The sequence below is a fragment of the Peromyscus maniculatus genome, chromosome 7 (genome assembly GCF_049852395.1).
Source record: "Peromyscus maniculatus bairdii isolate BWxNUB_F1_BW_parent chromosome 7, HU_Pman_BW_mat_3.1, whole genome shotgun sequence".
Lineage (NCBI taxonomy): Eukaryota > Metazoa > Chordata > Mammalia > Rodentia > Cricetidae > Peromyscus > Peromyscus maniculatus.
The window spans coordinates 48,081,370-48,097,501 of record NC_134858.1 but is presented as its reverse complement, the minus strand read 5'-3'; the positions used below and the strand labels follow the sequence as shown (position 1 = coordinate 48,097,501).

Genomic DNA, 16,132 nt, shown 5'->3' with positions numbered 1-16,132 from the left:
ATAGGCCTAGGCAGGTTACAGCTCTGCTACACTTGTGCCGAGTTGTGTTGTTGCTTGGTGATGGTGGTTTTACCATTATACCCTAAGCAATTAAATATAGCAACTATTTAGATTGCCTCTGTACTGTATTAGGTACATATATAATCCAGAGATGATTTCAAGTGTGTAGGAGGAGGTGTGGGGGTTGTATGCAAATACTGCCCCATTTTATATAAGGGACCTGAACATTCATATTTTGGTACCCACTGTGGGTACCAAACCCACAGAGGTACTAAAGGGCAGTTGTATAGTCCATTCTGTTTTAGTAAATGGTAATCAGAAATCCTGAATGTTCCTGTTTCATCTACATGCTCACCCTTTACCTCATTCACTGTATGCCATTTACAGAAAGCAATAGGCTATGAATGAAGAAAAGTATCCAGATTTCTATGAAGAAATATAAATGACTTTTTTTTTTTTTTGGTTTTTTCGAGACAGGGTTTCTCTGTGTAGCTTTGCGCCTTTCCTGGAACTCACTTGGTAGCCCAGGCTGGCCTCGAACTCACAAAGATCCGCCTGCCTCTGCCTCCCGAGTGCTGGGATTAAAGGCGTGCGCCACCACCGCCCGGCTAAATGACTTTTTAAAATGCCTTTTTATTTCCAATTCTTTTTGGTTTTTCAAGACAGGGTGTCTCTGAGTAACAGTCTTGGCTGTCCTGGAACTCACTTTGTAGACCAGGCTGGCCTTGAACTCACTGAGATCCACCTGCCTCTGCCTCCCAAATGCTGGGATTAAAGGCGTGCGCCGACGCCGACGCCGACGCCGACGCCGCCACCGCCACCGACACCGACACCGACACCGACACCACCACCACCACCACCCGGCTCCTTGCCATTTCTTTAACCTGGCAGTTATAACTTGGTCACAAATAGCGACAATCATTGTGTCAGGGAAGGACACAAGGATGTATTTAAACCTGGTTTCTGGTCCATGTCTGCAGTGCAATAGCCAGCCACATCATCTCTCACAAGTGCTTAACTTTCTCCTGAAGTAAGTCTTCCACATTGCTTTACTAAAGACTCCTCGATGGGCTGGAGAGATGGCTCAGAGGATAGGAGCACTGGCTGTTCTTCCAGAGGTCCTGAGTTCAATTCCCAGCAACCACACAGTGGCTCACAACCATCTGTAATGAGATCTGGTGCCCTCTTCTGGCCTGCAGGAATACATGCAGGCAAAACACTGTATATGTAATAAATAAATAAATATTAACAAAAAAGAAATTACATTAAAAAAAAAAAGACTCCTCGAAGAGCTTAGATTACCATGTAACGTGATGAAGCCCCTTTAAAAGACATGAAGACATTACCTGTAGCTTTTCTTGCATGCATGAGGCCGTCACTGACACTGAGTACACACTGTTTCAGTTACAATATATACTTTTTCTATTTAAATCTTAACACACTTAGCAGGTTACCAAAAATACAATTTTGGAAGTGCTCTGGCCAAGGTTCTCAGATGTGGACAAGTATAGTTCTGTGATAGCATAGTGAGCCTGGCTCCCATTTAATGTGGCTCTAATTGTTCTTCAGAATCAAATACCTAGAAAACATAAGCATCCATTTAATTCCACCTTCTTGTGACTGAACAGGATGCTTTATCTGCCCAATCCGTAAAAATTATGTTGGACAGGACCAACCTAGACATGGTGATTCTTCCTCAGTTCTTACTGTCTTGCTAAGAAATGTACCAATCGAATAGCCTTAAGAACACAGGGCAAGCTGTCTTCCCAACAGGTTTGTGTCCTCCCTCCTTCGAGATGATGTCACCGGGGTGTGTGGAAGTTCCAAATGAAGCACTTTGTCTGGCTCTTTGAGACGTTGAAATTTTATCATGGAGAGTATCTTCAGTTGACATATACTGAAAAACTCACCTTGCCATTGTGGTTTAAAATACACTCATCACTGTGCCTACCTCAGGCTCTCCAATCATCTGTTCTAGACTTTGGTTGTGTCTTTCTACAAGAAATTAACCTTTTCCTCTTAAAGTAGATTTAAGTATCTAAGTCTTTTTTTGTTTGTTTGGTTGGTTTGGTTTTTCGAGACAGGGTCTCTCCATGTAGTTTTGGTGCCTGTCCTGGATCTCGCTCTGTAGACTTGGCTCTGCCTCCTTAGTGCTGGGATTAAAGGTGTACACCACCACCGCCCAGCTAAGTATCTAATTCTTAACTCATTCTAGAATATAGTTTTTCTAAAAGATTAGAACTATCTTTATGCATGAGTTATCAGGTGGCAGGAGTGGCTAGTCATTGAGTTCAGTACAGAAGAAAAAAATCTCTGGGATGGTGTTACATTGTAAAGCTGCATATGATTGGCACCCCGTCCTTATATGGCCCACAGGCATGGACTAAGGCTTTTTCCCAGATACACTGTCTTTCTCTCCTGAGCCTTAATCTCCTGCTGGTTTTTCTACTCCTGTGTCGTTCCTCGTGACCTTCTCTGGAAGGCAATAATGATAACAGTGGTCTCACAGAAGCAGTGCTGACATTTCTTTAATCATTACTCCTCACTGCATCTCATCTTATCTGGGAGGTCGATTATTCTCACTGGTATGCATTTGGAAACCTAAGCTTCAAAGAAGTAAAATACCTTTCCTCTGACACTGGAGTTAGAAAGAGACAAACTGAATCTGTTCTGGTTCTCCCTAACGTGGTAGTTATTATTCTCTTCCATGAAGCAGCTATGACATGGCTACAGTCATTCCTCTGCCTGATGCCTACCTGTCTTATGGCAGCAGGCTGAGAGACTATTTCCCTAAGTTACTAATGTGTGTTGTCTCAAGGCACAAACAAAGCAGGAGTTTACATTAGCACATTGGTCCCTCTTAACAGCTGCCATCTGGGTATGTTTGTTATTACAGCTTCACAGGTGGGGAAACTCAGGTTCACAGGTTCTGACCCTGGTCCCAAAGCCAGTCTCCAGCAGTGGAGACTGAATCCACTCTTCTTTGAGTCTTCCCTTAAGCCCCCTGTGAATGCAGTGCCTTGCATATACTAGTAGAGAGGCAGATCCTCTCAGTGTGAAGACTCAAAGCGCAAGAGTATGGGCCTAACTTGTACGACAGTAGGAATTTGTTTCTTGAGTCTTTTAAAAGGGTGAACAAACATCTGTGGCAAAGGACCCTGAAAACGTGTGTGCATGTGCATATTGAAAGCATCGAGTACATTGTTGGCAGAGTGCATTCTGGGTATCCAAACTGTAGATTCAGTGTGACTAAGATTATAAGGGGAAAGGCGTACAATTGTTCTGAAGTATAATGCCACTGCATTCTAGAAATGAACATATAAGTGATAGTGGTGATGGGTGGCTCGTGGCCAGGTCATATGCTATCACTTGTTAATAATGAGATATTCAGATGCATATCTGCCTATAGTAGGATATACAGATCAATGTTTAAAGAGTTATTACTTAAAAATTCTCAGTTGCCTCAAAAGCTGGTATATGTTGCTACTTAGTTGGGTTTTACTCATTCAACTCTTATAGACTATAGAATTAAAAGTCCATTAGTAATCATCAAGTAACCAAGTAACTTGCATTCTACAATAATCAAATTTTGTATTTTGATTGTGGTTGTCCACACAAATAGAACTTTCAGCCAAAAAAGAAAAAAAGGCATGGTTTAAGAACTGGGTTTATTGGCTCACATCTACAGATAAGCCCAGCATTTGGGAAAGCAAGGCAGGAAAATGATGAGTGAGTTCAAAGCCAGCCCAGGCCACACAGTGAGATCTTGTGTCTAAACAACAACAAAAACCATGGTTTAAAGTCATCTTCCTATCTCTCACATGTTCTGTTTGAGTGGAGAACTCAATTTACATATGCATTTATTCAGCAATGTTCATTATTTTAGTTTATCATTGTGATAATTACTAGGGAAATACTACAAGGTAGATTTTACCCTCACCTTTATATATTAGATCATAGTAGTCCCACTTTATAAAATTGTTTACTGAGAAATGCAGTGTAGTTTGGGAGCAGAAATGAAAGTAACATTTATTTCTATCCCAATAGATTTCGGTTTTGGAAATTTCTTTAAAACTGGTGAACTGCTGGCAACATGGTGTGGCAGCCCCCCTTATGCGGCCCCAGAAGTCTTTGAAGGGCAGCAATATGAAGGACCACAGCTGGACATATGGGTATTGCTTTGCTTTGATATGTTAAATGTATCTATCATGATAACTGGTACTCAGACCTACCTTAGAAGTTCCTGGTACTCAATATATGAATAAGATTTCATATTCTCCCCATCCAATGGACTGTAATTAGTCAGAGCATCTGGAAATGGATTCCCTATGAAAGAATTTCTAGAGACAAGTGTTGTCATACTGGCAGCAATGATTTGAAGTAAAGTGTTGAGCAAAATGATAAAATTCAGATCATTTGGTATTTATTATGCTTACTCTCACCACAGGAGGTGAGATGGGGATTCTCGACAGGAGTCCATGTGACTTTAAGAGCTGTGGCAGTGTTTGGGAAATCAATGTTTGAAGTTCTCTCTGAAAGTGACTGCATCGTTCTCTTCCCTAGAGCATGGGAGTTGTTCTTTATGTCCTTGTCTGTGGAGCTCTGCCTTTTGATGGACCAACTCTCCCTATTTTGAGGCAGAGGGTTTTGGAAGGAAGATTCCGGATTCCATATTTCATGTCAGAAGGTAACAAACTGTTCATCGTATTAGTTGTGCATTACAGAGTTTGTGCTGTATGAAGTCCTAGCCAAAGTATCCCTTCTGAGAGTTTGGGTACCAGAGAAAATGACTGAGTCATTTTAAAAACCATGGGGCTCTGCAGCACCCTCCATGTCGACCAGACAAGCTCCAGCCTTCCTCCTTGTAACTGAGAACAGAAGCTACCCAGATTAAGAGCAGCAAGTCTTCCCATTCAGCTTGGGTCTATAAATGTCCTGGTTTATTTTAGACTCCATAGATACAGGCTTACAACTATTTTACTCTATGTATGAAATAGATATGCAAAATTACAAGTTTTTAAATTCAAAGTCAACTGATGGGACTTTGATAAATTCAATTCAAATTTGATAAATGCCACGATCCCTGTCTTATTTTGGGCTGTCATACAGACAACAGTTTGATTTACTCCTTATTTGTGTCTTTAGTTTTCATCCTTCTCTCTTACTCCTGCAAACAGTAGACGTAATTAATGCACTTGGAAAGGCAAGATAACCTAGGCTCTGGAGATATACTGCCTCATTGGAATCGTGAGTTCACGACTCACTGGCTGTGCAGTTCTCACTCATCTGTAAAGTGGTGTTAGCAATAATAGTTCCTACCCTGGAGGTGTTGTAAGGATGATGAAATTACTCTGCACAAAGCACTTAGCAAGGGGTCTGATGGATGGGAGTGGCAGGAGGCTGAGTTGGAGGAGGGTGGTGAAGAGCCTGCTGTCACTCAGAGCTGCAGCTGCATTGTATGTAGTGTAACGGAAGCAGAGCTTCATACTTAGTCCTTGGCAGCACAGATGAGAAAAGCAGCAGCTCCCTGAAAAAGCACGGCGCTCTCCCAGCTGCCTTTACTGAACATACCTCGACACGACCAGGATCAGTTCATAATACTTGTTCTGAGAATGAAGCTTAGGATTGTTTTTCGTTGGTGGAAATCTAAGCGTGACTAGATAAAATGCACTACACTAGAGAGGCTCTATTCGCACACAGACAGACTTGTACTCACCTGTGTTTGTTTGCTCAGCATCCGAACTTAACCAGTCTACCCCTCATGTATTCATTTGCGCATTGGTCCTGCTTTCCAGTGAAGAATACATAGATTAACATTGTTGTGCAAAGTTACATGAGTGGTGCAAGTATACCTGAAGGTGATCTATGTGACTTTTTAACGTTGTGCTTTCCACAGAGTGTGAACACCTTATTAGAAGGATGTTGGTCCTAGATCCTTCCAAACGGCTAAGCATAGCTCAAATCAAGGAGCACAAGTGGATGCTCATAGAAGTTCCTGTACAAAGACCTATTCTCTATCCACAAGAACAAGAAAATGAGCCGTCCATTGGAGAATTTAATGAGCAGGTTCTGCGATTGATGCACAGCCTTGGAATTGATCAGCAGAAAACTATTGAGGTAAAATGATGGAGATGTGTCTAGAGGTATTTTAGGGTTCTTCTGCATCTGTCACTTGAAGCTCTGGGCTCACACCTGTCACCCTAGTCTTTCAGCACATTCCAATGCCTGGGTGTACTGCTCAGGGTTTCCTGATGATTACATCAGGCTCTGTTTATAGTTGCTGTTATTCAATCTCGAAACTCCTCCCTTCACCCTCTCTGCCAAAAAGTCCAAGAACAGAATTTTTAGAGGATCCAGAAAAGGCCAAGACTGAAGCTTAAAAATACAAGATGGAGGAGGCTGGGCATGGTGTTGTGCACCTTTTATCCCAACAGTCTGAGGCAGGCAGATCTCTGTGGGTTTAAGGACAGTCAGAGTTACATAGTGAGACCCTATCTCCAAAGAATACAATGTTTCTTCAAAAATGAAACATGAAATTTCATGTTGGTATGAAACTAGTTTATAGGGACTGTAAATGTACATATATGGAATAAAGACTAAGGGCTGAGCCAAGAGCCAATAGGAAAGCATCAGATTAAAGACAGCCAGTGGGGGGTAGGAGAACCAAAGACACTAAACAGGCTGACGCAAGTGAGCTTATGATTTGGAAATATTAATGGTTATAGAACAAAGAACGCTTTGAACCTGGAAATTTATTCTCGGCTGTTTTTTGGGTTTTTTTCTGTCTAATAGTTAGCATGCCTATAGAACATACGCAGTACCTGCACAGCAGCCCCCCCAAAGCAGAGCGGTGCCTTTGTGGAGACTGTGTCTTGTCTCCTGTTGTAGCCATGAGCAAAACCAAACCTGCCGTCTCACTTTGTGCATTGTGCACTCAGCGATGTTTCCCATGCTTATCCATGGAGTAGATCCTGGATGGCAGCTTCTGTGAGGTCCCTCTGGCCTGTGGGTTTTTGTTTGCCCTGATGGTGTCCTGGATCCATGTTACCCCATACAGCACCCATGTGGATTGTCAGGTGGGATTAGAAGCCAAAAGAGAGGTTGTTCCTCTGTTGCATTGGCATCCCAGGAAAGCTGGCAGGCTAGTGATGTGAGACATTTGGGAAGCAAGTTTGTTTTCAAGGTTTCCAAAGGGTGGGACTGCAAAAACAAGAGGAAAATATTACCTAAGAACACAGACACAGTGTCTCTCCATCTAGCATCCAGATGTCATTCTCCAGCCCAAAATAATCACCAGAAAGCTCTGCAAAGGCTTTGCTCCTTCACTTCAGAGTTGTCAGTGATTTGAACTTTGCCTGAAGCTAGAGTTAGAACTTTGGGGCACAGGTGCTGACCAGCCTTACACTGAGTGCTGTGAGATGGGACCATGTCTAATACTAGACACCTGAATTGTATGCCTTCCTGTCTGAATTCCAGAAAGGGTTTGTTGTGAAGTATGCTTTGCTACTGTATTTTTTAAAAGTACTTTAGTATCTAAAATTAAGTGAATGAAAATACAGTTCTAGCTAGAGAGGTGGCCCAGCAGTTAAAGAACACTTCCTGCTCTTCCAGAGGACCCAGGTTCAATTCCCAGTACTCACATCAAGACTCACAATTGCCTGTAACTCCAGTCCCAGGGGATCCAACTTCCTCTTCTGGCCTCCTATGGCACCAAGCATGCACATGTAGACAAAACACTTATAAATAAATGAAAATTTAAAAAAGAAAAAGAAAAAACAGTTCTAAAAGCTCAAGCCAAAATTATTGTGGAAATTCGTCTGGAGGGCTCACTTGGTCCTGTGTCCTTGAACTGAATATCATGGCAGCAGGGACATGTGGCAGAGGCTGTTCTTCACTTCTCAGAAGACAGGACAGAGATGGAGGTTTCGTGATATTATTTTTAGGATACATACCTTACCCTTCCTTTTAAAAAGTTATAGATTCCTCAGTTGGTTTTTATAGTTCTTTGCCCTCAACACCCGTTTTCTCTTTCAGTCTTTGCAAAACAAGAGCTATAATCACTTTGCTGCCATTTATTTCTTGTTGGTGGAACGTCTGAAATCACATAGGAGCAGTTTTCCTGTGGAGCAGAGACTTGATGGCCGCCAGCGCCGGCCTAGCACCATTGCGGAACAAACTGTTGCCAAGGTAACGGCCCATAGAGCCACTAGTCTGTCTGTGCTGTGCCTTTTTATGCTGGACACATTTTTCATCATTTGGTACAAAAGGTTAAGATCTCATCTTCTACATTGTTTTTCTAGAATGTTTCAGCCACTGCCATTCACTAGATTCTTAAAACTCTGAGCACCCTCTTTAAGAGATAATTTGTCATTTAATCATTTGCTAATCTTGCAAATTAATGTAACCAGCCTGTACTTTCAGTTCATTTAACAGAATTTTATTACAGATTGACCATGTGCATGCACTCTAGGAGTTTGAATGCATAGAACACCATCATGGTTCTCAGAGCTGTATTGTAGAAGCAAAATAAGATACAACCAGAATCGTCCTTCAGAGCAGATAGAGGTGTGAGAGTCTGATAGGGACGTACAATACTGAAGACATTCTGACTAGGAGGGGATGCACACAAGATGAACAGAGGTGTTCATACGGGCCGTTGTGGCCTTGTTCCTATTAATTCAGTCCATTTGGACTGAAGTCTAAGGAAATAAAAATTTGGAGTTTTAAGTGGAAGCCATATTGTGAAGATCTCTAAATTCCAAGAATGACTTATAATTGAGGAAGCAATAATGATCTTATGAAGACCATAAGCCAGTTAGTATGGGAGCATTGGAATGGATGGCTTGGTAGGGAAGAGCTGGTGGGGAGGGGGGTATGTTGTTTGTTTTGAGACAGGATCTCACTAGCTGGCCTGGAACTTGTTATATAGACCAGGCTGGTCTCGAACTCACAGACATCCGTTTGCCTGTACTTCCCAAGTACTGGGATTAAAGGCATATGCCACCATGCTCAGCCTGGGAATAGCAGAAATTTTTGAAGAATGCTTACGAGATTCTTACACTAATTGAGATGCAGAATGCTGAAAACTTAATGTGGTGCTGGGAGGAAGGGAGGAAGGGAGGAAGGGCTAAGAAAGGTGGACCTATGTGAGCTTAGCACTGATTGGAAGTGCAGCTCCACTTAGTGGTTAAAAATGGGACACTGGAGCAATTTCCAAATTCTGTGCCTCATTTTACCTGTTCTAAAATGGGAATGACACTAAGTGCCATGACAGATGAGTTGCTATCTCTGAAGCCTGTAAACGGTACCTGGCACATAGCAAATGCCGAGTATCTGTTCCACAACAGTTAGAGGCAACATTCTCCTCGAAGGCCTGAGGGTACAGTGAAGACATTGCTTGGTGCTAGGGAGTGATGTGGTCTGAGAGGTCTAGGACTCGTGTGTAGAGGCTGGGAAAGGAGTGGTGTCTTCCCAGTAAGATGCTTGCCATGTCTGTAAGTAGCACTCCATGTTCAACAGAATTATAAATGTACAGGAATATAAGATTTTGCATTGGCTTCTACAGAACATGGAAAAAAGAATGAAAATCTTGATTTCTTTCTCCCAGGTGAATTATATATTTCTCTTAACTCTCTTACAAATAAAACAATGTCTCAGTACAAATGGAGGGGTCCTACACCAGTACAGCTCCCGACATTTGGATCAGAGGACTCCTGAGCACTTGAGAAGCTTCCGAGTTGAACAGCACTGCTTTTGAGCACGAGGGCAAGGGGAAAGAACTTCTGACTGGGTTGATAGCAGTGAGCTGTAGTGAGCCTTCCATACAGGTGTGGCCGGCAAATGACAGGAAGCAGAATGCCCTAGTGCAGGAACTCACTTTCCCAGCTAAGTCTCTTCCCTCTTCTTAAATACTCCACAAGCGAGAGTGGGGAAGGATTAGATCAGCAGTTGTTCCCAAACGCCAGTGTGTGTTGTTGGACAAGACCCTTTCCTATCTGCACAGTAAGCAAATCCCCGGACACCTCCGTTGTGTTTAGTTTGGCTTGGGGGCAGACGTGGAAGGTACGTGGCTTCTTTGTTTGTTCACCTTGTGTTTGACTGCCAAGCACAGCACGAGTTCTTTTCACTGTGTGCATTGACCCAGGTCGGCATCCAACTGTACATACTCTGACTTCATATGGGTCTCATTCTAACAGACGGCTTCCTAGCTCACATACTGACTTGTTGAAAGTACCTTCTGGACCCTAAAAAGGAGGTCCCACAGCTGAAGAAATGCTCCCTGCCCTCTGTTTTAGTGTGCCTTGTTTAAAAAAAAAACAAACTGATTTCTCTGTTTATTTGGATATAAATATGCTCAAAGTTTTAATAGAACTTCCTTGTTTTAATTCTTTAAATTTTCATTTAAAGAGAGTAGATCATTTGTTCCCTGGCATAGCAATAAACCAAACCAAACCAGGAAGTAGCGTGATCTAATAACAGAGAGGTCATACAAACTAGAGAATTCTGGAGACCTTGAGTTCTATAGAGAGGAGCGGTTTTGCTCTGGTCAGCGTTTCTGAGATCCTACGTCTATGAATATAGAAGGGAAGTAGTGCCTGCTTAGTAAGATTGCTGCCAAAAGAACATTAGTCAAGCTGTGGAAACAGTTGCACTCAGCGAAGTGCAGTTCTCATCAGCCAGGCAGTGTCGCAGCCACTGGAGTGTGCAGGAGCCAACCCTTGCTCATAAAGCAGCCGTTATCTGTGATGGAGGGCCCGTTATTATCTGTAGACAACAGTGAGCTGCTCACTGTGTGGGTGCCGAGTACTTTTCATTCACTGTGTATGTATCATGCCAGAAACTTTGCAACTGACCAGCTTCAGGCAACTATTTAAGAGAAAAAAAGAAAACTCTTACCTTTTTCTCATAAACCCTAAATTCCAGTTTTTTAACAATCTTTCTACTTCAAGTTTGTATCAGCTTTAAGCAGAAGAGAATGAAACAGTCATCTCTGCTCTTTAATTGCTCATTAGAGGTTGTTCCACAATCATAGGACAAAGCTTTATCTTAATTTCTTTGGACTGCCATAGCAAAATGCCATATCAGCATTTACATTCTCATGGTTCTGGAGGCTTAAAGCATGAGATCTGGGTGCCCTCAAGTGAGTTTCCAACACAATCTCTCTTCTGGGCTAGTAGGTGGCTGCCTCCTGCTGTGTCTCTTCCTCTTCTTATGAGAATGCCAGCCTACCATGTAGTATGTGCCTGTACCATAGTAACGTTATCTCATCACCTTTATAATTTGAGAATACCTTTGTGTGTTGATAGCCATACTTATTCCAAAAGGGTATTTTTGACCAGTGCTGGGGATTGAACCCAGGGTTTTGTATGTCCTTGTCAAATCCTCAACCACATCACATCTCAGCTTCTGAAAGACTTCAACAGTCACCTCACACAGACTTGTAAAACATGGTTGTATTTCCTAGGATATGTCACATCAAAATGTTATTCCTCTGTCCAAGTTCTTGGTCCGTTTCCATAGTCTCTCAGGTGTAAAAGTGGTTGAGGTGACCAGGTGTGATGGTGTGTGCCTGTAATCCTAGCACTGTGGAGAGGAGACCAGGTATGATGGTGGGTGCCTGTAATCTTAGCACTGTGGAGCCTGAGTCAGGAGGATTCAGGGGTCAGTGCCAGCTGGAACTCCAGAATAAGACCTTGTCTCTAAAAGAAAAAGTTGTCGGCCGGGCGGTGGTGGCGCACGCCTTTAATCCCAGCACTCGGGAGGCAGAGCCAGGCAGATCTCTGTGAGTTCGAGGCCAGCCTGGGCTACCAAGTGAGTTCCAGGAAAGGCGCAAAGCTACACAGAGAAACCCTGTCTCAAAAAACCAAAAAAAAAAAAAAAAAGAAAGAAAGAAAAAGAAAAGAAAAGAAAAGAAAAGAAAAAGTTGTCAAGAAAAATGTGTGCTTAATCTGACACAGCTCAGCTTACCATAAAGAGTCAGAATTCTAGGGAGACAGGACCAACATAGAGTACCCCAAGTACCCAAGAGATAAGCCCAAGAAGGATGTTGGTAGAATAGCGGCTCCTTTATCGTGCTCAGATGATGTGTAGTGTTGTTTGCAGTTTCCCATCCACTCACTACTAATGATAGCTGTTGTTTTCTTCCTTGTTTTGTATCTGATGATATTAGTATCAGAATGTAGCCTATACAAGGTATGTTTTAAGTATACTCAAATTTTTTAAATGTATAGTAAGAACATACCCCTTCCTTCTTAAAAATTATCAATTTAGCTGAACATGGTGATGTACATTTTTAATCCTAGTGCTTGGGAGACAGAAGCTACCAGATCTCTGTGAGTTCCAGCGGGCCTGGTCTACTTAGCAAGTTCCAGGGCTACATGGAGGGACCCTGTCTCAGAAACAGAAACAAACAACAAAAAAATTCAGCTTAAAATTCCAGCTGGAAGCAAAGAGACACTGACTGAGACCAGAACTTCATCCATCTTCCTGTCTGGTTGCTTTGTCCTTTGACCTTGGGGTCATTTTTTTTTTTTTTTTAAGATTTATTTATTTATACAGAAGAAGGATGCCAGGTCTCATTACAGATGGTCGTGAGCCACCATGTGGTTGCTGGGAATTGAACTCAGGACCTCTGGAACAGCAGTCGGTGCTCTTAACCTCTGAGCCATCTCTCCAGCCCCAACCTTGCGGTCATTTTAAGACTGGAAGGGAAAGAGAAATTGACATTGCTAAGCTGAGGGCCTCAGCTTTCACCTTAACTTCACTATGCCCCTTTCAATCTTAACTTCTCTATGAAGTGGGTGTTACCCCATTTTTACAGGTATAGAAAAGATTCAGAGAAAGCTGGATTGCCTGATTAAAGTCATTGTTCAATAGGAAATGATAGAACCACCAGCCAAGCCCAAACCTTGAAAAAGAAATAGAATTTCATACAGTCTTCTGCTTTTGTTTGTCTGAATTTAGAAGTCACCATCCTCTATCCCTTGTAACTGTAACAGAGAAAAGAGAGGCTGTTCCTCTCCTGTTAGAATCTGGTATGATAATTGTCCCCTTGGATGTTTCACAGTGTCTATTATGTTCAAGATATATCTAAGAAGTGATTCTGCCAGTTCTTAAGGGCTGTGGATAGAAGGACCATCCAGGACCTTCAGTAAAATCAGTCATTGCCAGTTGTCAAAAGGAAAGACTCTTAAATGGTTTTTTTAAGAAGAGTGTGATCCTTGTTTACTTAAAGCACTTAACAAAGGAGACAGAAGAATGGATTGAACCACCCACAGGAAGCCAAGGGTGGCGGTGGCACATGCCTATAACCCCAGCATGTAAGAGGCAGAAACAGTAGGTCCAAGTTGAAAGGAGAGAAGAACAGAAATGGACCTCTGTGTAGCAGGCTGGTTTCAGGAAGAGGATTCTAGCAATAAGCATTTTTCCTATTGCTCCAGCAGGCTGTATTCAGACTGCACCTTCTCAAAGGAAGGGGACCTTCCTGTCACACTGAGTAACTGTTTCTCTCTTCTTCCTCTTCTCATGGGGAGAAGTTGGAAAAGACAATTACTTCAAGTACCTTCTTTATAGCTAGCTGTGGGGCTTGTGTATATCTGGCCTTGGTTCATTGTTGAGTTTCTATAGGCTAAGTGATTTCTTTTTTTTTTTTTTAATCTTTCAGTTAGTATATTTAAAGAAAGAAAAAAATAGAAGTTTATTGAATCGAGACAAATGTCATTCTTTGATTCCTTACAAAGGCTATCTTGTTGCCTGTGTGAAAGCTATATCTCTCATTATAAGACAGGAAACAAATTCTGTACAATTTATTTCAGAGTGTCTGATGATTGAGACTTAAATTCAGTGCTTACCATGCATTTGCATGCACACATACATACACACACAATCAAGTCTTTTTCTGGAGTTCCACTGAATAACACTTTATCTTTGAATTGCCTCAGGAAGACTTACTTAGTTCTAAGAGTGGTGTTGATGTGTCTAGAATAAGTAATAATGTTCCCACACTGTCTGTTCTTGACATATTTTCAGGCACAAACTGTGGGGCTCCCAGTGACCTTGCATTCCCCGAACATGAGACTGATGCGATCTACCCTCCTCCCACAGGCAGCCAATGTGGAGGCCTTTTCATTCCCAACATCCAGCTGTCAAGCAGAAGCTGCCTTTATGGAGGAAGAGTGTGTGGATACTCCCAAGGTACGGCTGGTGTGCTTGAGATGCGTGCAGTGGCTACAGACTTCAGTGTGGTGTACAGTGTTGTAGTGTGCTTTCGCTGCATGTTGCTTTGGTGAAGAACCTTTTTAAAGTGTTCAAAGATCAGTTCTCATCAATTAAATTACAACTCTCAGGACACATAAGCCCTCTACTTTTTCCTAACCAGTTCCTCTTTTTTCCCAAGTTTAAGATTCCTCATAAGTGTTTGGGTACATGAGTGGATGGGTGGGTAGGTAGGTTGGTTGACCTTTATGATTTTAAAAACAAAAAGTGACCTGTTATGCTGAATTAGACTTCCTTATTGTTGCCTCTCTTCTGCACAGCAAACTGTAAATACAAAGTGATAGGATATCTTTTTGACTAAGTAAACATCCTTTTTGGTTCAGCTTGAGCATACTTAAAGAATTTACTTTGTATTTTGTGTATTGTATAAAATTGGCTGTTAGGAAATGGAAGGTGACTGCTTCTTTCATGCAATGAATTGTTTCTGACTTCTAATATAAGTGGTGCATACTCAGTACCAAGTGCTATACGTTGTTATATGATCATATTAATAGGAAACAGTGTCATAAAAGAAGGTCTTGGGGTGTGTTAAACTGCTTTTTACTGAGCTATGTGAATTTGGACAAGGTGACTTTTACTTTCCTCTGTATAAAACAAGGATTACTGTTTTAGGAGACTGTTATGAGAATTAAGTAAGATAATCTATGTAGTTTAGGGTAGATTTTAAATAGTCAGCAAATAGTTTTCCCATGTTTTAAAAGCCTCTTTAGGTAATAAAAACATGAATCAGACATGAACTTGCCTAACAGCCTGCTAGCCTGTGGTCTAACAAAAAGAATATTATATGAAACTAAAACAACATGCCAGCTGCTGAATAAATTGATAACATGTCGCATAATGAGATATGACAAAGTGAACCTAGAAAAAGGCAGGGAGGCAGAGTCAGGCAGATCTCTGTGAGTTCGAGGCCTTCGAGGCCAGCCTGGTCTACAGAGCAAGATCTAGGACAGGCACCAAAACTACAGAGAAACCTTGTCTCAAAAAAAACAAAAACAAAAACAAAAACAAAAACAAAAAAACAAAAAGAAAGAAAAGAAAAGAATGAGGCAGGGGGATTTGATTTTTGTACTTGATCAGGAAAATTGGGGTAACTATCAGAGCTGGAGCTACAAAGTAGAGTAGAATCCACATGTCTGGAAACTAGGGTGGAATATCTTCAGTGAAGGGAAGAAGTGTTCAAAAGCAAGCTCTAGGTAATCAGGTTCATCTAAATCAGAGCAGTGGTTCAGTTTGAGGGAAAGGACACATAAGGGAAAACTGTAGAAGTAAAGGTGTATGTGTTAATTTTGAATGGCAAGCAAACAATTCAGGTCTCTAAGCAGTGTTCTAGGTGTGGAATGTGGGGAAGTATCATGTGATTCAGCTGGTGTGATAGTCAGACACAGCTGAAGGTTTCTGAGCAAGGAAACACTACCTGCATCCTGTTCTTGGAAATTTTGCCTGAATGATTCTCTAGCAGGCACAGGCTAGGGGACAAAAAAAAAAAAAAAAAAATGGGAGAGTAAGCATGGGTCCAGGAGGAAGATGATGCAGGACCTGAAATATGGGAATGAAATGGGAGACGAGGGGATGGTAGCAATGGTATTGGAAGGATAGCATTCCAAGCCTACAGCAAGGTTTTGAGCCTAGACAGATGGGATAGGAAATGCCAGTTAGTTGAGACCTCTAGATGTCAGGCAGATTCATAAGTTGCACGAGCCTAGCTGGATCACAGTGGCAGTGGCAGCCCCATGCCAGACTGTCAGAGCAGGTGTTAAGCCAACTTGCTGAACAGGAATAGCTACTGTCCAGCCCTAAAGATGAGTCTGCTTCCTGTAGACAGTGTTTTCTATGGCTTTGTTTGCTTAGCATTAAACAT

At 42.0% G+C, this 16,132-nt stretch overlaps 1 protein-coding gene across 9 annotated transcripts in view; it reads left to right on the top strand.

Moving 5' to 3' along the window:
• Positions 1-16,132, top strand: part of Sik2 (salt inducible kinase 2) — a 109,408-nt gene that overhangs the window by 77,000 nt on the left and 16,276 nt on the right. For 5 of the 9 annotated variants that reach the window (XR_013052474.1, XR_006074089.2, XM_042280918.2 and 2 more), the window contains 5 exons: positions 4,048-4,172; positions 4,564-4,687; positions 5,897-6,117; positions 8,035-8,187; positions 14,029-14,193. Coding sequence is in view for 5 of the 9 variants with exons in the window: in XM_042280918.2 (XP_042136852.2) it covers positions 4,048-4,172; positions 4,564-4,687; positions 5,897-6,117; positions 8,035-8,187; positions 14,029-14,193 (788 nt within the window). In the remaining 4 variants the exon portion in view is untranslated. The remainder of the gene's footprint in view (positions 1-4,047; positions 4,173-4,563; positions 4,688-5,896; positions 6,118-8,034; positions 8,188-14,028; positions 14,194-16,132) is intronic. The other 4 variants (XR_013052475.1, XR_013052476.1, XM_076575355.1 and 1 more) reach the window with 1 other exon arrangement.